Raw genomic sequence first — 27,570 nt, forward strand, 5'->3', positions numbered from 1 at the left:
TCTGTCTTCCCTTACTAGGATGTAAGCTCCATAAGGACAGAGATTTTGGTTGCTTTATCTACTGTATACTCTGTGAACCCAGAACCATGTCAAACACACAGATGTTCAATAAATATTTGCCAAGGCGTGCCTAGGTGGCACAGTTGGTTAAGAGTCCAACTCTTGGTTTCCACTCAGGTCATGATCTCAGGGTTCTCAGATTGAGCCCCATGTGGGGCTTGGCACTCAGCGCCCAGTCGGCTTGAGAATCTCTCTCCCTCTCCCTGCCCCCCACTTATGCTCTCTCTCTCTCAAATAAATAAATAAATCATAAATAAGTAAATAAATATTTGCCAGATGAGTGAATTAATTCAATGCTTAAAAGCATCTTGGGGGCGCCTGGCTGGCTCGGTCAGTAGACCATGTGACTCTTGATCTCAGGGTTGTGAGTTCCAGCCCCACGCTGGGTATAGAGATTATTTAAAAATAAAATCTTTAGGGCGCCTGGGTGGCTCAGTTGGTTGAGTGTCTGCCTTCGGTTTGGGTCATGATCCCAGGATCCTGGGATCGAGTCCCACATCGGGCTCCTTGCTCAGCGGGGAGTCTGCTTCTCCCTCTCCCTCTGCCTCTCCCCCTGCTTGTTCTCTCTCTCTCACAAATGAATAAATAAAATCTTAAAAATAAATAAATACAAATAAATAACTAAAATCTTTAAAAACATCTTGAAGGTGAATCAAAGCATATCTGAGGGGGCACCTGGATGGATGGCTCAGTTGGTTAAGCTTCTGCTTTAGGCTCAGGTCATGATCCCAGGGTCCTGGGATTGAGCCCTGCATTGGGCTTTCTACTCAGCAGGGAGCCTGCTTCTCCCTCTCCCGCTCCCCCTACTTGTGCTCTCTGTCAAATAAAATCTTTAAAAATAAAAGATTTAAAACAAAACAAAATGTATCTGAGTACAAATATAGTCCCAGAATCAGAAGCTGTAAAAAAGTGCTATTGCCCTTATATAACAGGAGGGAAGGGTCCTGGGACACACCCACTCCCTAGGAGGTTCTGGGTAGGGGTCACCCTTAATCCTTTGGGGTGGGGGTTTGAAGGAGTTCAAAAAACCCATACAGCAAAGTGTAGGAACTTTCTCTTAGCCCCCCAAATCAGCAGAGCTGGAAAAAGTTCAGACATCCCCTCATCCCATCTTTCACCCCAATTCAGGGTGACTTATTTTCCATCTTCTGAACCCCCATTCCTCCCTCCCAAGGAAGAGGAGATAGGAGTGGGGAGCTGAGAGATGTACAATCTTCATCAACACAGAGTCATTTATTGAGCTCCCGATGTGTGCCAGGCACCAAGGAGGAGCACACAGAGGTATTAGATAAGGTCCCAGCCTTCAAGGAGCTTCTTGATGGCTAGGGGAAAGGAAAAGGGGGTGGGCAGAAGCTGGTGTCAATCACAGGCGTCGCTCTTCTTTCTGGTGGTCTTGGGAAGTAGAACGGCCCGCAAAGGGACGACTTGAACAGGTGCCCAAGACATATATACACATACCACACATGCACAAGACACCTGTGCAAAGCCCACACAACTATTGAACCCCCGTATAACACACAAGAAGTGGATGTGCCACACGTGGGTGGGATTCACACGCAGAGTCCACATGTGCATAGGCCACATGGGTATGACACAAGAACTGCATCACCCCCAGCCAGGTTGGCTAGATGGAGGGAGGGCTCCGGGCCATGGCCAGCTAGGTCTGTCAGGGCTGGGGCTGGTACTGGCCCTCTGTGGCTGTGAAGAAGTCCTCCAGCACACTGCGCAGGTAGTCAAAGGTGGGCCGTTCCTCTGGGTGCTCCTTCCAGCACAGCATCATGAGGTGGTACAGCTCCTCGGGACAGTTGTCAGGTCGCACCATGCGGTAGCCTCGCTCCAGGTTCTGAATCACCTCAGGATTGGTCATCCCTAGAAGTTGATGGGAGAAACAATATCAAGACTCCAGGCTTTAGACACCCACGGCAGGGGTGATGTTCAGAATATTTAACTGGCACAGTGTGAGCACCAATCCAAAATGATCTCGGTCTGCACCAATAATAAGACCATATGCTTCAGGTACCCGCCAAATCTCAGTCACGCCACTTGGAGTGTCGGCTGTGGCTTAAGCACCCAATAACATGTACATGTTGACTGTGAGACCTTGGGTGAGCCATCTCCCCTCTTTGAGCCTCAGTTTCCTCATCTGGGAAATGGACCTAAGAGTAGCTCCTACCTCATACAGCTGTTATGAAAATTGAATGAGAGGGTGCCTGGGTGGCTCAGTTGGTTAAGCGACTGCCTTTGGCTCAGGTCATGATCCTGGAGTTCTGGGATCGAGTCCAGCATCGGGCTCCCTGCTCAGCAGGGAGTCTGCTTCTCCCTCTGAGCCTCCCCCCTCTCATGTACTCTCTCTCTCTCTCATTCTTTCTCTCAAATAAAATAAATAAAATCTTTAAAAAAAATTGAATGAGACAGTGCATATAAGGCACCAAATATAGGGCCTGGAGAGGAGATGCTGAATGAAGAATATCTGTGATTATTATGATTTGGTGGGGAAAGATGGGGTGGTCAGGGCCCAGGGGCATGGGAGTCCACAGACAACACAAGGGTGAGGCTTCTCTGGCTTTGGGGCCAGGCACATGACATGCTGCATCAGGAAGCCAGATGGGCCCTGGACCCCAGCAAAGCAGACTCTGCATAAGGGAGGTTCAGCAGGCCCCTCAATGACCCAGATTAAATAATTTGGGGGCCACATCCCTTAAAACCAGGAAATTAGAGGACATGGACCAGGGAATTAAATACCCATGGCTAGAGTCAAGGATGCAAACACATAGTCTGCACCCAGCCTAAATATAGCCCACAGACATACTTTGGTTTGACCCCTGTCGTATTTTTATTTTTATTTTTATTTCTTTATTTTTAAGTGGGCTCCCCAGTGTGGGGCTTGGACTCAGGACTTTGAGATCAAGACCTCAGCTGAGATCAAGGGTTGGATGCTTAATCGACTGAGCCACCCAGGCGCCCTGCTGTGTTTTTAAATAATTTGAATCAATCATCAATATTTGGATATAGGCAAATTTTCCTAAAATTCCAAGTTTTGGCTTCCCTTGAAAAAGAAAAGATCTGGGGGAACCTGGGTGGCTCAGATGGTTAAGCGTCTGCCTTTGGCTCAGGTCATGATCTTCAGGTCCTGGGATGGAGCCCTGCATCAGGCTCCGGGCTCAGCAGGAAGTCTGCTTCTCCCTCTCCCTCTGCTTCTCTCCCCTGTTCATGCTCACTCTTTCTCTCTCTGTCTGTCTCAAATGAACATATTTTAAAAATCTTGAAAAAAAAGGGGGGGCGCCTGGGTGGCTCAGTCGTTAAGAGTCTGCCTTCGGCTCGGGTCACGATCCCAGAGTCCTGGGATAAAGCCCTGCATCGGGCTCCCTGCTCAGCGGGAAGCCTGCTTCTCCCTCTCCCACTCCCCCTGCTTGTGTTCCCTCTCTTGCTATCTCTCTATCTGTCAGATAAATAAATAAAATCTTAAAAAAAAAAAAGAAAAGAAAAGATCTGTTTTGGGGGTCCCTATGTCTTAGTAGCAACCATCTTCTGGAGCAGATGCAAGTTCACCCAGGTCACCATTACTCCCCATTGTCTCCCTGACCCTGAAGCCATGTGTCAGTTGCCAATTATCACCATGCTTTCAATGCTTTTTTTATCTTTTTAAAAATTAATTAGTTAATTGATTTATTGATTTATTGATTTTTAAGTGGGTTCCATGCCCAGTATGGGGCTTGAACTCATGAGCCTGAGATCAAGAGTTGCATGCTATACTACCTGAGCCAGCCAGGTGCCCCATGCTTTTTTTTCTTCTAACAGAGAAATTCTCCATGGGTCCACCTCTGTGGGCACAGTGGAGGAGCAGTAAGGATGCTTGGCAGGATAACTGCAACGTGGTTCTAGCCCCCGTGCTGCCCTTGGACTCTGTGATGGGGCCAATCCTGGGCATAGTAGTCCTTCAGGCTCTCACCTGATTCTAAGGTGCCTTTACCTTTCTAGGAGGAAAATTCTGTACATAGTGCTCTGGGGATGTGGGAAGCTTCTGCATATCCGGCCACTGTACTCTGTGACCTCTCTCCCCTTTGTGTTCCATTTCCTTTCCCCAGAATTTCCTAGCAAGTTCCTTTCAAAAAATTCCATCTGTCTTGGCTGAATTCAGGGGTAAAGGACTTTGTCTGCAGGCTAGAGGAAGGGATGGGAGAGGGTAGGAATTAGTCATTTATATGTCTCTCTCATTCTTTAGATGGAAAGTTTCAGAGGGAAGGGAAGTCAGTGTTTAGTAAGTACCTACTGGGAGTCAAGCTCTTTCACAAATAGTCTCCGTTGTTCATATCAGGAAACTGAGGCTCAGAGAGGTGAAGTCACTTGCCCAAAATGATGATTATTAATAAAACCTAGGGGCTCCTGGGTGGCTCAGTCGGTTAAGCATCTGACTCTTGATTTTGGCTCAGGTCTTAATCTCAGGGTCATGAGATCAAACCCCGAGTTGGCTCTGTGTTCAGTGGGGAGTCTGCTTGAGATTCTCTCTCTCCCTCTCCCTCACCCCTCCCCCAGCTCGCTCACTCTCTAAAATAAATAAATAAATCTTTAAAAATAATAATAAAACCTAACACTCTTGAGTGCTTAGTATGGGCCAGGTACTATTCTAACCTCATAATTTACAGATGGAGAGAGAAAGAATGATCTGATCAAACCCAAACAGAAAGTTAGCATCAGTGGCAGATCTGGTAATAAAGGCAGGCCTTTTCCCTCCTGAGCCAGATCCACTTCTACCATCCTAGGCTGCCCGAGTCAGAACTTAAGAAAAGAGCTGCGATTATTGAAGGAGGAGAGAAATCAAGACAGACATGGAAGCCAGCCCTGGGAGACATGGCACCTGACTGGGCATGCTGGAGTCCTGAGTGAATACGGAAAAAGCAGCTAGAAAGATTCAGAATTTGAACCAGGGACAGATGAAGTGAGTGGACAGACATGGATTTGCTGCTTTTCCCGAACACTCTTTCATCTTCCTGCCCTTGGCCCTGACCTGGGTAAGGGATGCGGCCGTGGGTGACAATCTCCGTCAGCAGGATCCCAAAAGACCACACGTCTGACTTGATGGTGAATGTCCCGTAGTTAATGGCTTCTGGTGCTGTCCACTTAATGGGAAACTTGGCTCCTGGAGGGAGGCAGAGTGAGGTCACCTGGGTCTGCTTGGCCAGACCCTGCAGGCCCCAGACTTCCCTTATATCATACACCTACCCTCCCTGGCTGTGTACTCGTTGTCCTCGATGAGGCGTGCTAGGCCAAAGTCTGCAATCTTGCAGCTCAGGGTGTCAGATACCAGGATGTTGGCAGCCCTCAGGTCACGATGGATATAGTTCCGTTCTTCAATGAATGCCATGCCCTCTGCAATCTGCAGACCAGGTAGGAGGTCAGCAGCCCTGGGCGAGACATCCTTATCCCACTGGGCTGTGCGCCTCTCCAGCCCCTCCCCAGTCTCCTTACTTGGGCTGCCATGTCCAAGAGTTTGTTGATGGTCAGCTTGATGCCTGCGGGGGTCTTGAGGAAATCCACCAGGCTCCCTGTGAGCAGAAGCAAAAGTTGCTCACTCAAGTTGCCCCAGCAGAAAGCTCCCAGACCCTTCTCCCCTAATTGGCTGTCTAGAAGCAGTATCTGACATGTGGAAAGAAGAATAAGGGGTGAGAATGGAGAAGTGTGCGTTCAGGGTGAAGGTACCCAGGATCTATGAAGTCTTTTCCTGGGGCCTAGGATGGAGCATGCTTGGAGAAGTCTGTAAGCTTCCTGTCACCAATGGGGTAGAGTCCAGACTCCTTAGCTAGGTGTCCAAAGCCCTGCATGGTCCATACTGTAGTTTCTTCTCTCCCCCACTCCCCCCCCTTTTTTTTTAAGATTTTATTTATTTGACAGAGAAAGACACAGCAAGAGAGGGAACACAAGCAGGGGGAGTGGGAGAGGGAGAAGCAAGCTTCTGCCAAGCAGGGAGCCCAATGTGGGGCTCGATCTCAGGACCCTGGGATCATGACCTGAGCCGAAGGCAGCCGCTTAACGACTGAGCCACCCAGGCGCCCCGCCCCCACTCCTGCCTCTTTCACTTCACCTACTCTAGACAATTTTGAGATTTTTTTCACATAGACCACTGGGCTCTCACTTCAAAGTCTCTTTGTCCCATCTCTGTCTGCTAAAAATTCTACTTTTCTTTCATGGCTCAGCTAGACTATTCCTCTAGGAAGCCTCTCTAGACCCTACCAGGCCTAATAAGTTGCATCATTATCTACATTCCCCGTGACATGCTGGAACTCTCCTGTGGCAAAACTCTGGTTTTCCTAGAGTTTGTGCCACATAATGAAAATGAACTTCCCCTGAAAGCAGGAGCCTTGTTTTGTCCGTCCATGTTCCCAGTGCCCAGTCCAAAGTAAGCAGTGATAAATGTGTGCTGAAGGTATTGAATAGAGTATAGAAAGAGGTGCCTGGGGGGCTGAGGGACCACGTCTGGGAGCAGAGGGTGACTAGGGGAAGACCAGGGTTGAGAGTTGCTGGAACGGAGCTAGTGACTGCTAGCCCTTCTCAAGAGATTAAAACCCTGTGTAAAGATGGCAACAACCTAAGTATCCCCACTACGGGCGCTGAATTAGTCACCAAAGATAAAAGGCTCCCCCAGACACAGCAAATATGGAGGTATGTACTGCCACCCCTACAACAGATCCATGGCAGATGCTGCTGATCAATCCCAGCACTCGTTTCCAATGAACCTCAGAATCCTCCTCAACACAGAACTCTAAGCAACTACCAACTGAAGTTGGCCCACAGGGTAAAACCTATTTGCTACTTCCAGAATCCATTAGCCAATTAAGAGCTTTTTTTCCCGGGGTGCCTGGGTGGCTCAGTCGGTTAAGTGGCTGCCTTTGGTTCAGGTCATGATCCCAGGGTCCTGGGATCGAGCCCTACATCGGGGTCCTTGCTCAGCAGAGAGCCTGCTTCTCCCTCTCCCTCTGCCTGCCTGCTGCTCCCCCTGCTTGTGCTGTCTCTCTCTCACTCTCTCTCTCTGTGTCAAATAAATAAAATCTTTAAAAAAAAGAGAGAGAGAGCTTTTTTCCCTTCCTGGAAGGTGGACAGATCTTATACGCCCAAAGAATCAGAGCCAGATGACAACACAAACTTACTGAGCAGTTAATATATTGCAGACACTATTCTACCTGCTCTATATACACTGACTCTTTCATCCTCACAAAGGCCCTATGAGAAAGTTACTATACCATTATTATCACCATTTTACAGATGAGGAAACCATATCACAGAGCAGTGAAGTGATTGGCCCAAGGCCACACAATCGTGAAAGCAAGATTCTAACACAGGCAGGTGATTCTAGAGCCCTTAATGACTACTCTAAATCATTTCTGGGTAAGCCCGTCCAGATTTCTGATGTTATACTCTGGGGAAATGAGCACCAGAGATGGGACAGGGACTTGGCCTGTGTCACGGCAAACTGGTGACAAAGCTGGACCTAGAAACTTTTTTTTGGGGGGAGCTAGAAACTTCTATCCACCTTTCTGGGCGCTCTCAATCAGTCCAAGGGAGGGCAAGGGGCTCACCTAGAACTGAAAAAGAGAGATTTGGGGCAGATCTGCCCTCCCAAGGGTCAGGGACAAAAGGAAGAGAGAAATAGGGCTAGAGACCCACTCATTTGAAATCAAGCATCTTGGCCCGCCTGGGTGGCTCATGGGTTAAGCATCTGCCTTGGCTCAGGTCATGATCCCAGGGTCTTGGGATCAAGCTGGGCTCCCTGCTGGGTGGCGAACCTGCTTCGGCCTCTCCCCACTGCCTGTTCTCTCTCTCTCTCTCTCTCTCGCTCTCGCTCTCTCTCTCGCTCTCGCTCTCTCTCTCTCAAACAAGTAAATAAAAACTTGAAAAATACAAGCATCCCAAGATCAAGGTAGGACTGCAGGTCAGGGAAGATGAGAAGTGAAAGCTCTTCGATTGCCTGCCACCTTAGACTGGGCTCCCAGACAGGCAGACATCACACCCTCTTCCCGTCTCTAGTGATGAGTCTTTAGGGACCCAGGAAAACGAGAAGCCCTCGGTGCTGAGCCAGGCGAAAAGGCAGATCTCCTCCATCTTCTATCAGGGGCAGAGGAGATGGCAGCGCCCCCCAGCAGTTGATCACAGTGACGGCACCCACCGTTCTCCATGTATTCCGTGATGATGTAGATGGGCTCCTGGGTGACCACCGCGTGGAGCCGGACCAGTCTCTGGTGTTGCAGCTGCTTCATGAGGTTGGCCTCGGCCAGGAAGGCGTCGGGGGACATGCTGCCCTGCTTCAGGCTCTTCACTGCCACCTTTGTGTGCCCCTTGTAGTACCCTGGGGCAGGGAGGGATTGGGGAATCACTGGGAGCCCGAGCCCCCGGAGCCAGGTAGTTGGCCCGGATGCTGTCTCAGGAGTCTCACGACTTCAGCGGACAACTCCCCTTTCCCCCTTCCCCCGCAGTCCCGGGGGGCCTCACTCACCCATCCACACCTCCCCGAACTGGCCAGCCCCCAGCCGCTCCACCAGCTTCAGCGTCTCCCTGGGAACCTCCCACTCGTCCTCCCACCAAGGCTTCTGGGGCTTCTGGGTCTGGCAGGGGCGACTCAACCGCGTGCACAGCCCGTCCGAAGCATCTGCGAGCACAAGGGAGGGGGTTAGGGCCGTCAATACGGCGGACTCGGGTGTCCCCGTGAGTCCCCACCGGGCCAAGTCCCCGTCCAGGGGAAATGGACTGGCAGGGGATGCGTGGGGTTGTCACCCGACACTGGGCTATCGGGTACCGCACTTCGCCCACTGCGGGGAATGAAGGAGCATACTAAGATGGGGGGAGGGCACCCCTGGGAGGGACTTAGGGGAGGCAGGCTGGTAGGGCACAGGTGAAGGAGCCTCAGGAGCACGTCTGAGGGGCCCCTGCTAGGGCTCACTGGTGTAATGGCGGACCAGCTCGTGCAGGCCAGGAAAAGTGATGCGGGGAGTGATGTAGAAGCCGCCTTTGTCCAGGTTACGGATTTTGTAATGTTTCACCACCTCTCCCTGGTTCTGGTCGAAGTCCCGCACGGACAGTGAGAACGATCCTGGATGAAAGAATCGGTGAACGAATGCAGAAGAGCCGGAGGGTGGCCTCCTGCGAGGGGCGCCCCCGGCCCGCGCGCCTTCCCGGGGATCACCCGGCCCACACCTCGGCGCTGCGGCCCCGCCCCCGGCCCCGGCCCCGCCCGGCGGCTCACCCGCGGTGCTCTCGCTCTCCCGGATCAGGAAGGAGCCGTGCGTGTTCCCGGGCGCCAGGAGCTGCCGCTCAGCGTCCTTGCGGCTCAGGTTCTTGAAGAACCAGCTGCACAAGGCAGAAGGGAAGGCCGTCGACTGTGGTTCGTCAGTTCCTCCTCCATCGCCCTCAAGCATTCACCACCAGCCCTAGCACCCCACCTCTGCTCCCACCCTTCGTCCCCGGGAGTCCCCACTTACGGTTCCGGCTCCAGGCTGTTCGCTTTGACCACGAAGTTGAAGGGGATGAAGCCTTCCTCGCCCGTGGTCAGGGACTGCGCCTTCCACCACTCGCCGTTCCTGCGCGACAGAGGCCGTCGGTGGGGTCTCCTTGGACTTGGATTGGGCTGGAAACCTTCAGAGCCCCCCGTTACACCATGCCACCCCACCCTCCAGCCCAGCACTCTGGAGCCTCCTATTTTGTCCCAAGGGCCCCCCGCTGCAAGCCAGTCAGGGACCGCGATACAGGGAATCCCTGCTCCCTCCCATGCTCCGGTAGGGCAAGGATGGGTGGCGGGGAGGGGGCACTCACTGCTCCAGGATCCGGAGCTGTTCACCCTTCTCGAAGCCCAGGTCTCCATCGTGAGAGGGCTCATAGCTGTACTTAGCGATAACCAGGTTATCTGGAAAGACAGAGGGCGTCAGGGAGAACCAGCCTGGACTAGGCTGGGAGCAGAGAGTTCAGGAATTACAGGGTAGCAGAGAAGACCGGGGGCAAGAGAGGCAAGGCTGGGTAGAGAGTGAATAGGGAGATGGAGGCCCACAGCCGAGGATCCATGGCCCTTAACTTTCAGGCCCTGCTGGTTGTGAGGTCACCTTGCAATGGTGAGGCTGGGGGGTTGGAGCCTTCGTAGGTAACCAGTGGATCCCGCACGTCAGAGCCATTCCACATGGGCAGCTGTGGAGTGGGGGGTGAAAGTGGGGTCAGAGAGCAAGAACCTGAGTCAGATCCTGGCTCCCTTCCCCGCTGCCCTGTTTTCACTTCTCCAGCTTGGCTGGGTCTTATCCCTGCTTTTGCCGACTACTCAGGAGAGTCCCTTCCCCTCTCTGGACCTCCTTTCCTTTCTGTTTTCCAAGGAGAAAGGGCTACTCTGTTATTCCAGTGGTGGTCCATTTCCTTCTGGCTTGTATACTCCACCCAACTCCCTCACCAAGTCCCCCGTCTTGCCTCTTACCGTGGCCTTGCTGTCCAGTGGGACTATGGGGTAATGGCAGTTCTCACATACATCGATGTTTTCCATCCAGTCATCTTCAGGGTTTGAGCTGCAGCTACAGCCCATGGTCCCTGGGGCAATGGAGAGGGGGCTGAAGGGGCTCCCCTAAGATCTACTTCCCCAACATTAGACATCCTAGGGCCTTGCCCTGGGAATTTCCGGAAGTACCTGAGATTGTCAGGCCCCCATCCCCATTCACCAGCCACAGAAAAGCTGAAATGGGTCGAGTGGGTCGGGTAAGGAGCTCCCTACTGGTGCTCTCTCTGAGCCCCGGGGCCACAAGTAAAATCACACATGGGCCCCCACTGAGCCCTAAGCCCCGCCCTCCCACCTGGGATGGGCAAACCGCCACAGATACCTTTGTTAGCCTAGTTGCCCACTTCCTGCCTCTCCCCCAACCCTCTCTTTCCTCCCATCCCCCATGTTAGAGGACTACCTACTAGAGATCACACACACTTCCCCAGGCCCTGGGGGAGCCCTAAATTTTGATCCTCCCCTACCAGAGAGGCGTGTATGCCCCACCTCCTAATTACAACTCCCCTCTCTGGCTCAGGAAGCTGAATAAGAGATTCCTGCTCCCTAATGTCAGAGATCAGGCCCCAGCCTTCCCCAGAACAAGTCTCCTTCAGAGGGTTCTTTTTTTTTTTTTTTAGAGATTTTATTTATTTGACAGAGAGAGACACAGCGAGAGAGGGAACACAAGCAGGAGGAGTGGGAGAGGGAGAAGCAGACTTCCCACAGAGCAGGGAGCCGGATGCGGGGCTCCATCCCAGGACCCTGGGATTATGACCTGAGCTGAAGGCAGACGCTTAACGACAGAGTCGCCCAGGAACCCCTCCTTCAGAGGGTTCTGATTCTCACCAGCAGAAAACCCTTCAGTGTTGCTATTGGCCATAACTTTTTTATTTGTTTGTTTGCTTAAGCAGTGGAAACTTTTTGTCATATGTAAATCTGACAAACTTTTTGTCAGATGGAAATCAAGCAGAACCTCATAGATAAAGCAGGTAAAAATGGGGCTGTTCTGCCTGAAACAGAGCAGAGACGTCATTGTGAAGCCCCTAGGAGTCCTGAGATACCTCCTTCCCTAGGGCTGCTCCTCAGAACGGCTTAGAAAGCACTAGTCCTCAGTAAAATTCAATTTACCATTCAAGACCCTTTTTTTTTAAGTAGGCTCCAAGCGGGGCTCAAATTCACAGTCTTGCGATCAAGCCCTGAGCCAAGATCAAGAGTCCGAAGCTTAACTGACTGAGCCACCCAAGAGCCCCATGACCCTTTAAAAAAAATTATTGGGGCACCTGGGTGGCTCAGTCTGTTGAGTGTCTTCCTTCGGCTCAGGTCATGATCTCAGGGTTCTGGGATCAAGGCCCGGGTTGGCCTCCCTGCTCATCAGGGAGTCTGCTTCTCCCTCTCGTGCTCCCTCTTAAATAAATAAATAAATAAAATCTTTAAAAATAAAAAATAATAGGGGCGCCTGGGTGGCTCAGACGGTTAAACGTCTGCCTTCGTTTCAGGTCATGATCCTGGGGTCCTGGGATCGAGCAGTGAGCCTGCTTCTCCCTCTCCCTCTGCCTGCTGCTCCCCCTGCTTGTGCTCTCTCTGTGTCAAATAAAAAAAATAAATAAATAAAAATAATGATTTATTTATTCATTCTAGAGAGAGAGAGCACATGCAGGTGGCAGAGAGAGAATCCCAAGTAGACCCCTCTGCCAAGCTCAGAGCCTGATAGGGCTCAACACCATGACCCTGAGATCACCACCAGAGCCAAAACCGAGAGCGGGACACTCAACTGACAGAGCCACCCAGGTCCTCCCCCATGACCCTTTAATATCAAGATCAAATCCACCTCCACACTCTATTCTGATACACACACACACACACACACACACACACACACACACACACTCACACAACCTTCATTCTGAGCTACCCCTGCCTTTCCCAAACATCCCCTACTATTTTCTTACTCCATACCTTTGCACATGTGGTTCCCCTACCATGAATGCTTTCTTGTCTGCCTACTGAGCTAACTCAACCTTTAGGGCTCAGCTCAAATATCACCTCCCCGTGAAGCCCTCCCAATACCCTGTTCCTACAACACTCTACTCAGACACAGTCGTCAGTTAGCACTGAGTGCCATGACTGGATGGATTGATGTGCCAGTCCCACTGCCTTTCCCACCCCCTTGATGAGATGGGGGGGTTCATTCAGAACAGAAGCTGTGCTTTATTTGCCTGAATGTCCCAGCAGCCAGAACTACTTGTCATTAATAAATGTTGGTATGTGTAGGGTTCATGCACAGACTCTCCCATCTACAGGGGTCTTAGAAATCACCAAGTCTAACTTCTGATTTTAGATGAGCAAACGGAGGCCCAGAGAGACCTGCTTAAAATTAAACTCACGTGGGGGCACTTGGGTGGTGCAATTGGTTGAGCGTCCAACTTTTGGTTTTGACTCAGGTCTGATCTTGGGGTTGTGAGATTGAGCCCCACCTCGGGCTCCCCACTCAGTGCAGAGTCTGCTTAAGTTTCTCTCTCCCTCTCCCTCAGCCCCTTCCACTCCCTCAAATAAATAAATCCTAAAAAAAAAAAATTAAGCTCACGCAGGGCACCTGGGTGGCTCAGTCGGTTGAGTTTCTGACTCTTGGTTTCAACTCAGGTCATGGTTTCAGGGTTGTGAGATCAAGCCCCCCTCCACTCCTCGGGCTCTGCACTCAGCGGGGAGTCTGCTTGGAATTCTCTCTCCCTCTGCCCCTCCCCTGGCTTGGGCACACTCTCTCTCTAAAAATAAATAAATAAATAAATCTTTTTTAAAAAATTAAACTCACACAACCTCTTTGGGACAGAACAAAGCTAGAGATGTTAATACATGCTGGGACCAAGCAGAAGTGGGGAGTAATGGAGATTTTGGGGTTTGCAAGACTGAAGGACACATGTCAATTACATTTCAACTAAAAAAGAAAAAAAGACTCAAGGACAAGCCTCAGAGTCAGAGACCTAAGTTCAAACCCCAGTTCTGACATTTACTATATGACTTTGCTGAAATCGTTCTTCCCAAGCTTCACTTTTCTTTTCCTGTCCAGTGGGGATCATCATCCCTTTCTCATAAGCTTACACAAATGTTAGCTTAGCTTAGGGCTTAGAAAGACTTCCATCACTGCTCATTCTGCCCTCCCAGCACCTACTTCGGAGGGTGGGAGAATGGGATTGGTAAATAATCCTCCTTACTAGAAACTCATGTTTCTTAAACTGAGATACTCAGAACCCGTCATGGGTACCAGAAGTCATGGGTGTACATCTTCTTAGAACATGAGTGTTATCTGATCTTATTCATATAGTTAAACAAACAGATCTATTATGGAGGAACATGCAAAACGTACGTGGAATTTTAAGCCAAATCAAGAGACTTTCAAGGAAAAGGGTACACATTCACTCTCCCCTCTACTGTTAGGAGTCCTGGAATGTGGGGGAGAGACATTTGAGAAGTCCTGCTCAACCATTCATCTATGACTGCAAATGGCTTTTTTTTTTAAGATTTTATTTATGGGGCGCCTGGGTGGCTCAGTCGGTTAAGCGCCTGACTTGATTTTGGTTCAGGTCATGATCTCAGGGTTCTGGGATCGAGCCCCGCATCAGGCTCCTTGCTCAGCAGGGAGCCAGCTTCTCTCTCTCCCTGCTGTTCCCCCGCTGCTTGTGCTCTCTCTCCCTCTCTCTCTGACAAATAAATTATTTTTTAAAGATTTTATTATTGGGAGGGGCGCCTGGGTGGCTCAGTCGTTAAGCGGCTGCCTTCGGCTCAGGTCGTGATCCCAGGGTCCTGGGATCGAGCCCCACATCGGGCTCCCTGCTCCACGGGGAAGCCTGCTTCTCCCTCTCCTACTCCCCCTGCTTCTGTTCCCTCTCTCTCTATGTCTCTATCTGTCAAAGAAATAAATAAAATCTTAAAAAAAAAGATTTTATTATTGGGGCGCCTGGGTGGCTCAGTCATTAAGCGTCTGCCTTAAATAATAAGATTTGATTATTTATTTATTTGACAGAGAGAGACCCAGAGAGAGAGGGAACACAAGCAGGGGGAGTGGGAGAGGGAGAAGCAGGCTTCCCGCTCAGCAGGGAGCCCGATGTGGGGCTTGATCCCAGGACCCTGGGACCATGACCTGAGCTGAAGGTATACGCCTAATGACTGACCACCCAGGTGCCCCTGCCAATGGCTTTTTTGAAACCTAATTCTATTATGGCTAGGAACTAATGAGCAGCAAAAGCCTCCAGAGAAGCACTGATAACCATCTGGAAGCAGCCTAAGATGAGCTGAGCTATCGAGTGAGGCCGTGAGCATCCTGTTTTTGTGACACTCAAACGGACCTTGGAAGATCACAGGTTGGTTATATTGTAGAGAGAACACCAACATTAGCTGGAGTTGGACTTAGATCTGTAAGGTCCCTTCCAGGCTGACATTCTCAGAGGCTTCAGAGAAGAGTAAGAGAGAGAGGACAAAAGCTTGAGGTTGAGGTAAGTGAAGGAGTTTGGATTCAGCAGGGAGGAGAGGCCAGTGAAGGGCCAGGAGTCTAGACTGCAAACCACAGGGCTGGAAGCTGGTACCTGGTCATTCGGGGAGGGGAGAAGGGGAAAAGAGCCCCAAGGCCTCGGGCCAGGGTCCAGGACAGCACGCAGACAAGACCTATTTCCTGGACTAAATCTGGGCCTCCCAGAGAGGACCTGACGTTCCCAAAGACTGGGGCCAGGAATGAGGAAAAAGTCAAGCTGTGTCTTGATTAAGCCAAAAGGAGCTCTAACTCCTCTGGGAAGCTGACCCCTAGTGTTTCCTCCACGGCTTGCTGTGTGGTCCTGGAGCTCTCGGGCTGCAGGGAGCAGATCCTGCCCTCTATAAAAGTGTGAACTATGGAGTGTAGGGCCTGGCAGCAAGCATGAGACCGTAGGATCTGGCAATGCCAGAGATGATTTTGGTGAGTGGCTCCCAGCTACTGGGAGCTCCATGCTCTTGGGAGGCCCCAGGATAATGTGGGAGGCCTGCAGGTTATTTCAGTATTTTAAAAAACCTAAAGGGAGGGGCGCCTGAGTGGCTCAGTCAGTTAGACGGTCAGTTAGACGGCTGCCTTCGGCTCAGGTCATGATCTCAGGGTCCTGGGATTGAGCCCCGCATCAGGCTCCTTGCTTGGGGGGTGGGGGGAGGATGTCTGCTTCTCCCTCTCCCTCTGCTGTTTCCCCCACTTGTCTCTCTGGCTCTCCCTCTCTCTTTCTCTCTTTCTATGTCAAATAAATAAAATCTTAAAAAAAAACAAAACAAACAAACAAACAAAAACCTAAATTGTACTGTAATTTGTTTCTTAGTTTGACGAATTATATTACTCTTTCTTCAGTGCATGCTGATTGTCTCTGATCAAAATTTGAATTAGAGAACATGAAAGTGAGTACTTAAACGAAGTAGTTTAGTAGGCAAAAACTTCAAAATCACAAGATCCCTGACCCAGGAGGGTGGGGAGTACAACAGGGGAAGGGGCCAAGGAGTCTGGGAGGGAAGAGTTTAGAAGCACTAGTGTACTTTACCAGCCTTGTTTTAAAAGATGGAGAAGCTGGGGGGTGCCTGGGTGGCTCAGTTGGTTAAGCGACTGCCTTCGGCTCAGGTCATGATCCCGGAGTCCCGGGATCGAGTCCCACATCGGGGCTCCCTGCTCAGCAGGGAGTCTGCTTCTCCCTCTGACCCTCTTCCCTCTCGCGCTCTCCATCTCTCATTCTCTCTCTCTCAAATAAATAAATAAAATCTTAAAAAACAAAAGATGGAGAAGCTGGGGGATCAGAGAGGTTACATAATTTCCCCAAGAGCACGTGAGGACTCTAGGCAGAGGCGAAACTCAAATCAGGTCCCTACTCCTTTTATCAAGGTACCCTCCTCTACTCTTCACTCCCTGGGAAGACCAAAGCGGGTGGAGGATCCTGAGAGGTCATGGAGGAAACAGGGCAGGGAGGCAGGTCTGACAGGGTGGGGAGCCACTCTTCATCAAAATTTTATCATGGGGGGGCGCCTGGGTGGCTCAGTTGGTTGAGCGACTGCCTTCGGCTCAGGTCATGATCCTGGAGTTCCGGGATCGAGTCCCGCATTGGGCTCCCTGCTCAGCGGGGAGTCTGCTTCTCCCTCTGACCCTCCCCCCTCTCATGTGCTCTCTCTCTCTCTCTCTCATTCTCGCTCTCTCAAATAAATAAATAAAATCTTTAACAAAAATTTTATCATGGGGCGCCTGGGTGGCTCAGTCGGTTAAGTGTCTGCCTTTGGCTCAGGTCATGATCTCAGGGTTCCGGGATTGAGCGCCGTATTGGGCTCTTTGCTCAGCGGCAGGTCTGCTTCTTCCTCTCCCTCTGTGATCTCTCTCGCTCTCTCTCAAATAAATAAATAAAATCTTTAAAAAAAATTTGATCATTGTGCTGTTAACAAAGGCCTTTTTCTCCAAGGCAATTCTCCTTCCACCTAGAATGCATGCTTCTGAATGTACATTTACCTGACTGGTGAGTGCAAGACTGTGTATATGAAGGCATATGATTCAGTGAGCATCATGCTTTTGTGTGCATGCCCGTGGGTTTGTCTGAGGCTGTGTGTGCAGATGGATGTATCACAGAATGGGGGGATGCATAGTTTGCGCTTGTCCCTGTGTAATTGTGAGGTCATATATGGATACATCTATTTATACAAAATGTGGGTCTCATCCTTCTCGTCTTAGTTTGACAAAAATTACTGGGTAGCCAAAATGATCTAACCAGGTTAATAAATGAGGTCAGTAAAAAGAAAATCAAAATTAAATCTTAATATAAATGTCTCATTGTCAGGGGTACCTGGGTGGCTCAGTCGGTTTAGCGACTGACTCATTTGACTTAGGTCATGATCTTGGGGTCCTAGGATCAAGCTCCCTGCTCAGCAGGGAGTCTGCTTTTCCCTTTTCCTCTGCTCCTCTTCCCTGCTCATTCTCTCTTTCTCTCTTTCAATTAGATAGATAAAATCTATAAAAATAATAAACAAATGTCTCATTGTCTGAAAGAAAGAAAAAAAAGAAGAAAAAACAGATCCAGAGAATCCTCAGGGTTCTCAGAACCAGCAATGAGGGTGGATTCTGAGGTGAATGACAAAGGACATTCTCTTCTCCCAACTTAGGAATTCAAGGTCAATAGCAGGGATTTTGTAGATCTAGACCTCCTCTCAGGGTCTGTTATGTTCTCAGTGAAATTCAGAGCTACCCGTGGTCCACAGAGCACCTTGTGCCAATTATAAAGAGCCACCCCTCCCTGGGGTTTTACACTTGGAGAGTAGAGTGAGGGCTGGACCTCGGTCCCCACCCCTTCGTGCCCCTCAGCATAGTGCCCAATACACGCAGTGGCCCTGATCACTTGGTAGAACTGATCAAAAATCCCAGGCTACGTGCAGCTCCTGGCCTGGATCATCTGAACCCAGACCTGTTTAGGGTTCATATCACCATGAGTTCCAATTCTTGCCAATTCGTTCACCTTTATCAACTCCATAGACATTATCTCAGCTGGCTGGGCCTAGGATGTGTTGTGTCCCCTTAAAAAAAAAAAAAGGCAACCCTTTTCCTCCTTTAAACCCGTTTTAGATAAAAGCTATTCATTTATCTAACATTCTGTCCATAATGTGTGCCAGCTTCTTGCCCGGGTTTCTTAGCCAAGAGCAGGTAGGCTATCGCGTGGCAGACCATCATGGTGCCCTGGGCGACTTTGTGGCAAAATTGGTCGGGAATCATCTAAAACATTTTCTTGATCTTTTACTTTGGCCGAGATTTGGTTGTTAGCAAAGTTGTATATGTTCCATGAAGAGCCTTGGGTTTGGAGGTGACCCACACGGGTCCCTCGTCCCTCGTACTCAAGAATCAGGGTTGGTAGGCATGGCAAAAGATTTCTAATGGGTAAAAGAGGGATGTGTTCTGAGTTCCCTCCTTTTTCATGTGTTCCTTTGTGATATAACAACTCTTTTTTTTTTTAACCATAGAGAACAAAAAGTTAAGCTTTCTCTTCAATGCAAACAAGATGGATTTATTCTCACAAATCTGAGTGGCTTGACCATAAAACTGATTGTTAGTTAATTATCGCCAGAAAAATGGGCTACAGAGCAGTGATGCTAAAGCTGGTATTTTTGGTAGAGGCCCTCCAACTAGTAACTTGTATGTACTGCTAATCCCTTTTAGTGAGTCTGCTCCCTGTGGACTTCTGTGCACATTTTGTGACATGCGGGTTTTATCAGGATGGACGGAGCCTTACTTACAACTTGGCAAGCCATGATGCTTTATTTAAGGTTCTGGGAGTCTGCAGGTCATGGAGTCTCAGCTCACCATATCAATGTCTGAGTGACACAAGGTCAATCCCAAGGCCTCCCAGGCACTCACTGGCAGAAGGCCTCAGAGCAGTTTACTAAACCTCTCTGGGGGCTGCCTGGGTGGCTCAGTCGGTTAGGCTTCTGCCTTAGGCTCAGGTCATGGTCCCAGGGTCCTGGGATTGAGCCCCACATCGGGCTCCCTGCTCAGCAGGGAGCCTGCTTCTCCCTCTCCCTCTACTGCTCCCCTTGTTGTGCTCCCCCCATCAAATAAATAAATAAAATCTCTTAAAAAATTATAAGAAAAAATAAAAATAAACCTCTCTGAGACTCTCTCCATTCCTTCATCTGCAAAATGGGAATTAAAGTGGGACCAGCAGGGGTACCTGGGTGACTCAGTCGGTTAAGAATCTGCCTTTGGACATGAAAAAGTGCTCAACATCGCTCAGCATCAGGGAAATCCAAATCAAAACCTCAATGAGATACCACCTCACACCCGTCAGAATGGCTAAAATTAACAAGTCAGGGAACGACAGATGTTGGCGGGGATGTGGAGAAAGGGGAACCCTCCTACACTGTTGGTGGGAATGCAAGCTGGTGCAGCCACTCTGGAAAACAGTATGGAGGTTCCTCAAACAGTTGAAATTAGAGCTACCGTTCGATCCAGCAATTGCACTACTGGGTATTTACCACAAAGATACAAATGTAGGGACCCGAAGGGGTACGTGTACCCCAATGTTTATAGCAGCAATGTCCACCATAGCCAAACTGTGGAAAGAGCCAAGATGCCCATCGACAGATGAATGGATAAAGAAGATGTGGTATATATACACAATGGAATATTATGCAGCCATCAAAAGGAATGAGATCTTGCCATTTGCAACGACGTGGATGGAACTGGAGGGTGTTATGCTGAGTGAAATAAGTCAATCAGAGAAAGACATGTATCACATGACCTCACTGATATGAGGAATTCTTAATCTCAGGAAAGAAACTGAGTGTTACTGGAGTGGTTGGGGGTGGGAGGGATGGGGTGGCTGGGTGATAGACATTGGGGAGGGTATGTGCTACGGTGAGCACTGTGAATTGTGCAAGACTGTTGAATCACAGTTCTGTACTTCTGAAACAAATAACGCAACATATTTTAAGAAAAAAGAAAAAGAAGAAGATAACAGGAGAGGAAGAAAAGGGGAGTATGTCAGAGGGGGAGACGAACCATGAGAGATGATGGACTCTGAAAAACAAACTGAGGGTTCTAGAGGGGAGGGGAGTAGGGGGATGGGTTAGCCTGGTGATGGGTATTGAGGAGGGCACGTTCTGCATGGAGCACTGGGTGTTATGAACAAACAATGAATCATGGAACACTGCACCAAAAACTAATGATGTAATATATGGTGATTAACATAACAATAAAAAATTAAAAAAAAAAAAGAATCTGCCTTTGGCTCGGGTCTTGATTCCAGGGTCCTGGGACCGAGCCCCACATCGAGTTCTCTGTTCAGCAAGGAGTCTGCTTCTCCCTCTGCCTGCCGCTCTCTCTACCTGCACGCTCTCTCTCTTGCTCTCTCTGTCTCTCTGACAAATAAGGAAATAAAACCTTGGGAAAAAAAATAAAGTGGGACCTGCAGGTAGAGATGCTGTAGGTATTACCTGTGAGATACAGATGATCCCATAAAGTGCTTATCATGGGCTCGATACATGCTAAGAACTAAATAAATGAGAACACTGTTGACGCTTGAACAACATGGGTTTGTGCCACATGGCTCTGCTTACTTGTGGATATTTTACAGAATACTATAAATGTATTTTCTCTTCCTCATGATTTTCTTTTTCTTTTTTTTTGAAATTTTTTCTTTCTTTTTTTTAAGATTTTATTTATTTGAGAGAGAGAGAGAGAGGAACAGCATGAGAAGGGAGAGGGTCAGAGGGAGAAGCAGGCTCCGCGCCAACCCGGGAGCCCAATGTGGGACTCGATCCCAGGACTCCGGGATCATGACCCAAGCCGAAGGCAGTCGCTTAACCAACTGAGCCACCCAGGCGCCCCTCTTTCTTTTTTTGTTTAAAGATTTTCTTTTTAAGTCATCTCTACAACCAACATGGGGCTCGAGCCTACAACCCTGAGATCAAGAGGCACGTGCTCTACCGACTGAGCCAGGGGCTCTGCCTTCCTTATGATTTTCTTTTTTTTTTAATTTTTAAAAAATTTTTAAAGATTTTATTTATTCATTTGAAGACAGCAAGAGAGAGAGAGAACAAGCCAGAAGGAGGAGCAGAGGGAGAGAGAGAAGAAGACTCCCCACCGAGCAGGGAGCCCAATGCGGGGTTGGATCCCGGGACCCCGAGATCCTGAGACCATAACCTGAGCTGAAGGCAGACGCTTAACCATCTGAGCCACCCAGGCGCCCCTTCCTTATGATTTTCTTAATAACATTTTCTTTTCTCTAGCTTATTTTTAAAGATATATATTTTTCTAAGATTTTATTTATTTGACAGAGAGACAGCGAGAGAGGGGACACAAGCAGGGGGAGTGGGAGAGGGAGAACCAGGCTTCCTGCTGAGCAGGGAGCCTGATGTGGGGCTCGATCCCAGGACCCTGGGATTATGACCTGAGCCGATTATGACCCGAGATGCTTAACGACTGAGCCACCCAGGCGCCCCTTCCTTATTATTTTCTTGATAACATTTTCTTTTCTCTAGCTTATTTTAAGAATACAGTATATAAGACATATAACATACAAAATATGCGTTAACCAACTATTTATGTTATCAGTAAGGCTCTGGTCAACAGTACGCTATTAGTAAAGTTTTTTGGGGAATCAGAGTTATACGTGGATTTTTGACTGCGCTGGTAGTCAGTGCCCCTAAACTCTCGCATTATTCGACGGTCAACTGTCGTTGAGTTTTTGGGCAATCAAAGTTTATATGTGGATTTTCGACTACGTGTGGTCAGAGCACAAACCCACTGTTGTTTAAAGGTCAACTCTAACTGCTATTTGAGGCTAGCAGGCGCATTTCACTGCATCAGCCTTAAACATTTTCCAGTCTAAATGCTAACATTAGCAGTTATCAATCATTTTCATTCTCCTTTGTGATTTTGGGCACTTCCACAGACCACCTTTTCACCTTTAATACCACCTTTTCACCTAATATATTTACCTAAAATGGAAACTTTGCTACCATACATAAATGGAAAACCAGTATCACCAGCCATAGATAGAAATCAGTATCCATTAAAACAAACACATAATATCATATGTAAATTCACATTCATTACCCCCTAAAATCACTCCACGCCAGAGAGGCACAAGCCTTATTTCGGGACATGCTGCAATGTGAGACGGAACTTTGGGCTTAGACCTCTGTTGGTGAGTTAGAGGAGGCACCATTTTCCTAACTGGCCAGCCTACTGACAAAAATTTAACGGGTACTTCTATGTGCCAGGCTCTGATCTAGTGCTGGGGACACAGAGGTGAGCAGATAGAGAGGTTCCTGTCCGTTGGGCCCTGCCCTCTCTGGCAGGATACTCCATGTCACAGGAGGCCATAGACCTGTCTTCAGCTCAGTGACTGGTACTGTCTGTGACTCACAACAACACTGGCAACACAAAACAGCCGTACTTGTCAGGAAGGAGCTTTGCAAAATCACCACCGCCACCCATTTACCAAGTTGACGTTTAGCTAAAATCACTAAAAATGAGGTTGATCTCCATGTAGTGACACGGGAAGACATCCCGGATATAACAGGGCAAGCAAAAAAACAAAACAAAACAAAACAAAACAAAAAAACATGGCAAGGAAGTTACAGAACAGAATGTAGCATAGAAGCCTATTTCATTTAAATGTGTATATTTAGGGATTCTTTTCAGCCAGGTTCTGTGCTAAGCCTTTATTTGCATGTTTTCATGTAATTCTCACAATAATCCTATGACGTAAAGGCTATTCTTATCCCCATTTTACACATGCAAAAACTGAGGCACAAACAGGGTGAAGCGATTTGTCTAAGGCCTCATAACAAACAAATAAGTGGCGGAGTGGCGAGTTGAAACTTGGTCTGCCTCCAGAGATGGGGCTCTTTTTTTTTTTTTTTTTTTAAGATTTTATTTATTTATTTGAGAGAGAGAGAATGAGAGAGAGAGCACGAGAGGGAAGAGGGTCAGAGGGAGAAGCAGACTCCCTGCTGAGCAGGGAGCCCGATGCGGGACTCGATCCCAGGACTCCAGGATCATGACCTGAGCCGAAGGCAGTCGCTTAACCAACTGAGCCACCCAGGCGCCCCAGAGATGGGGCTCTTAACCACTACACTCGGCTGCAGCCGTCCGTAGGAAAATCTGGAAAGATGCACACCAAATTGTTCACAGTGAACACATCCCAGCAGTGAGACCAGAGGGGGCTGTGTTTCTTATATTTCTTTTTATGCCTCTGTATTGTCTGGATTTTTTAAAAATTTATATATACACATATATTTTTTTAAGATTTTATTTATCTATTCATGAGAGACAGAGAAAGAGACAGAGAGAGAGAGGCAGAGGGAGAAGCAGGCTCCCAAGGAGCAGGGAGCCCGAAGTGGGACTCGATCCCAGGACCCTGGGATCGTGACCTGAGCCGAAGGCAGACGCTTAACCATCTGAGCCACCCAGGCGCCCTGTATTGTTTGGATTTTTAACGACAGGCCATGTGCTAATTTTGTAGTTGAAAAACAAAAAACAACAAGCCACCACCGACCCAGAAACTCTGCCAAGAGACACAATCATTTGAGGAGGATTCGCTGCAGAGCCTACCCTTCCGTTCCTCTCCTTGTCTCAGGAAAGGTAGGCATGGAATGAATGGGTCATCCAGGAAAAAAGGCTTCTGGGACCAAGGAAGTTTAGGAAATGCTGAGTTAGACAGAATTGATCAGGTCCCATCTCTTGGGGAGTTTTCAGAGTGCTAACAAGCTGACATTGACCAGGAAGTTAATATGGGCCAGTCTGGAGCTGAGGCCATGTTGGTTTGGCCCTAGAACCGTTCTCTTGCCAGGTGCCTCATGGAACTGGTGTTCTTTAGAACAAGCATTGGAAATGCAGCACCAGCTACTTTAAAGCCAATGCCAAAGCTTGTTGTTGGAGGCCACTTCCCTGGATGGTACCCTGGTCTTGCCTATTCCCATCCCACCCCCACCCCCAGCTCCCCTCAGCATTGATTTCACTGAACTGAGCTTGACCTTGAAGTCATCAGCCTGTGGGGGTGTGTACAGATTTGTGAGATCCAGTGTGTGTTGTGTGTGTAGAACCTGCCTCTGCTTCTGCCCATACCTGCACACGGACATTTTCTGATGATATGTCTGGTGTTTGGGATAAGATGTGTGTGTGTGTGTGTGTGTGTGTGTGTGTGTATGAAGTTATGTGTGTGGGACTCTCCTCTAAGGCAGACCCTGTGGCTCAGTCTAGAATTCTCTCACACCCACTATATACAGGAAACAAGCTCATTTGCAAAGCCACACCACAAGTGTGAGGGAATGAGCGGTCTGCTGGCCGGCCAAGGTGCTGAGTAGGTATAATAATTCTGGGTGTGAAAAACCTTCCCTTTGGTGCCCCATTTATAGGAGGAAGGCTGCCTAACCTCTGTTAAGCACCTACTGTGTGTCAGGTACAACCCACGGCACATCACAAAGTCCCCACACACGCATTCTGTAAGGGAGAGATTTATTTTTGCCTCTTTACGGAATTTGGAGTCTGGAGAGGTGAAGTCAATACTGTTCAAGGAAATGGCAGAATCGGCATTGTACCTGGGTCAGCCTGACCCTGAAACCTGTGTTCTTTGCCCTACATCATACCCATTAACTCTCTGGCGTTTGGTCTTGTTATGCCCTCATGGTACCCAAGAAACAGAAACTAGGGACAGTGACCTGGGCTCATGTCATAAGTACTTTCCAAAATGGGCCTTTGTCCTTCCCAGAACTGTGTTGACTCTTCCAGGGAGCCTTCCAGATCACCTGAGGGAAGTCTTCTGTTCTCTGAGAACCTCATTTCATTCTCTTGCCCCATCATTTGGCCCTTTACCCTTTGAGGAGAACCTCCATCCCTGAGCCACGAGGGCAATGGACCCTGAGTCATCTATCAGCAGATGCTGGATGAGAAGGGTGCAGATTCAGGGTGCAGATGAGCCCCCCTGAAGCACAGGGAGAGACAGTGTGTTCTCCGGCCCCCACAAAAGGCTGCAGGCCTTTGACTTGGAGACAAGAGAAAGGCTGGGACATGCTGACTAGGTGGAAATTGTATGTCAAGAAAAACTCCAATGGCAGAGGGTAGGGCAAGGGAAACCTGGAAAGTCTGGTTCACATGGGGATGCCCCCCGTAAACTGAAGGCTCAGAAGAAAGTGAGGGGATGGGCAGATAGCTGACGATGCCTTCCTGGGCCTCCACCTTCCTGGGGTTTGAAGCAGCAATCAGCAAGACCAGTTGGTCCTACACACACATTGGCGGGGGGGTATGGAAGCCAGAAGAACCAAGTGGAGGGGACAACCTGTGACACTTGGCAGGGGCAGGAATGGCAACTTTCCAGATGGAAGTGCAGACGTTCCTTGCCCAGGGCCAACTGCACCCCTGTCTCGGTTAAAAATAGCCCTTCCTCTGCCCTTCCCTTTCCATTCTCTGTCCTTCAACTACCCAGCCTCCGGTCAGATACTTCCGCCCTGGAGGCCCCAACCCAGATGATAAACATGCCCTCACATATCCATCCACTTCCAACAGAAGACACTTCCACCTCTCCAGCACTGCTGGTCACTGAGCCTAAAATCACTTCTCAGGTGTCAATCTGGATGTTCTGGGTGATTCCTCTCTCTCTCAATCTCTCTCTCTCTCACTCAGAAGATTCTTGTCACTGGCGTCTGCCCCAGCAATCAGTAGGATTCCTGGGTCCCGGGACTCAAGCCTGACCATCACCCTGCCCCATGGATGGTGATGGCCCAGCCTAGGCCATCACCTTCTCCCAGGGACTGGCTCTACCTCTGCCTTGCTGAGTGACTGTGGGGAGGGAGGGCTTGTCCTCTCTGGGCCTCAGGAGGCTCATCCATCATGGGATCAGGACTGGACTTGGTGATTTTTTTTTTAAAGATTTTATTTATTTATTTATTTGAGAGAGAGAGAGAGAGAGAGCACGAGTGGGGTTAGGAGGGAGGGCAGAAGCAGAGGGAGAGGGAGAAGCAGAGTCCCTGCTGATCAGGGAGCCCGATGCGGGACTCGATCCCAGGACCCTGATATCATGGCCTGAGCTGAAGGCAGACGCTTAACAGAATGAGCCACCCAGGCGCCCCTGGACTTGGGGATTTCTGAAGGCCTTTTTAATACCTGACAGTCCATGTGCCAGATTTCCAAGAAAAGGCTCCCAGCGAGGTAGGGACCGGTGGTGGTCAGTGTGGCAGGGGCCAGAACCAATGGCTACTCAGGTAAGGCTACTCCTTACCAGCAGCACTGCCTACCACCCACCTGACCTCCTGCAAGATTTTTCTCTCCCCCAGCCTGTAGGGCTGCTGAATGCCCAGGGGCCCAGCCCCATGCCCAGATGCAGCCCCCGCTGCCGGGCCTCCCACTGCAGTCCCTAGACCCCTGCTCCAGTACTCCTTACCTGCCCAGCCCAGGAGCCCCCTGGCCCCGTTCACATGGTCCTCCTGGCCTAGCCTGGCTGCTCACACACAGTTTCAGCTCCCTTCACTGAGGTAGCCACCTCCTGTCTCAGCGCGCCCACGTCCCACCCTGACTTCCTGCCTCCTCCTGAGGGCTCTGCAGCCAACCGGGCCCCAGCAGCCCAACCACAAGCCTCCAGTACCCCAAGCTTCCTGCTGCCATAGCCCCCCACTCCTCAGCCCCTGGGGGTCCTAGATCTCTCCTGAGGAGCTGAAGAGAGGACCTTTAATGGAACCTCCCTCCTGCCCCCCAGGGTGTACCTGGATGAGAGATTCAAGGGCAGCCTTTATACCCCAGTGAGCAAGGGGCAAGCAGACATACACTCAGCTTTTGGTGAAAGACAAGTGGCACCGCCGTCACGGTCTGAAAGCTGAGTGACCCTTTCGTTACAGTCTAGAGAGGGCAAAGATAACTCCACTTCAGTCAGAGGAGAGAACACTCTCCCTGCTAAATAGTTGGTGAGCCGAACACCGTATGTTACAGTCAGATGTCAGGCTAACATGGCGGCCTAACGACAGTCATGTCATCTCAGGGCAAGGGACAGTAACTTTTTTAAAGTCAGAGGGTAGCTAACACCCTCCTTAGAGACAGAATGCTAGACAGCAAGCTGTTTAAGGAAGCAGGCAGGACAACCCCTTTGAAGCCTGTTCAAGACTACCGAGTTACAGCCCTTGCTGTGGGCAGAGGGCAGGACAACACCCACTAATTAGAGCGAGACTTCTAATTCAGGGAGAGGCGAGCCACAGCCCCTGCGAGAAATGTAGGGCCTGCCACCATCTTCTTCTTCTTCTTCTTTTTTTTTATTTATTTGACAGAGAGAGACTCAGCGAGAGAGGGAACACAAGCAGGGGGAGTGGGAGAGGGAGAAGCAGGCTTCCTGCGGAGCAGGGAGCCTGATGCGGGGGCTCGATCCCAGGACCCTGGGATCATGACCTGAGCCGAAGGCAGACGCTTAACCAACTGAGCCACCCAGGCGCCCCTGCCACCATCTTCTGCAACAGGTGAGAGACAAGACAAACACTCCTGCCCGGGCACCCAGGTGCAGGCA

The 27,570-nt window shown here is 49.6% G+C and overlaps 1 protein-coding gene across 1 annotated transcript; it reads right to left on the minus strand.

Moving 5' to 3' along the window:
- Nucleotides 1-1,274: 1,274 nt before the first annotated feature.
- Nucleotides 1,275-26,580, minus strand: LCK (LCK proto-oncogene, Src family tyrosine kinase). The gene is made up of 13 exons (XM_028113884.2): nt 26,464-26,580; nt 10,502-10,611; nt 10,143-10,224; nt 9,859-9,949; nt 9,528-9,626; nt 9,293-9,396; nt 8,990-9,139; nt 8,546-8,698; nt 8,219-8,398; nt 5,527-5,603; nt 5,281-5,434; nt 5,066-5,197; nt 1,275-1,929 (listed from the first exon to the last, which is right to left on the minus strand). Exons 2-13 carry the CDS (start codon nt 10,604-10,606, stop codon nt 1,727-1,729), a joined length of 1,530 nt encoding a protein of 509 aa, XP_027969685.1. The 5' UTR covers nt 10,607-10,611; nt 26,464-26,580; the 3' UTR covers nt 1,275-1,726.
- Between the last annotated feature and the right edge of the window lie 990 nt (nt 26,581-27,570).

The sequence above is a fragment of the Eumetopias jubatus genome, unplaced genomic scaffold (genome assembly GCF_037043125.1).
Source record: "Eumetopias jubatus isolate StellerSeaLion01/CBP00866 unplaced genomic scaffold, mEumJub1_p1.0 scaffold_4, whole genome shotgun sequence".
NCBI lineage: Eukaryota > Metazoa > Chordata > Mammalia > Carnivora > Otariidae > Eumetopias > Eumetopias jubatus.

Coding starts and splice junctions, on each gene's coding strand:
- LCK (XM_028113884.2), bottom strand. CDS start 10,606: ATGGGCTGTAGCTGCAGCTCAAACCCTGAAGATGACTGGATGGAAAAC. Junction 9,140..9,292: donor GGAGAGCGAGAGCACCGCGG/GTGAGCCGCCGG, acceptor TCTTTCATCCAG/GATCGTTCTCACTGTCCGTG. Junction 8,699..8,989: donor GCTGGTCCGCCATTACACCA/GTGAGCCCTAGC, acceptor TTGTGCTCGCAG/ATGCTTCGGACGGGCTGTGC.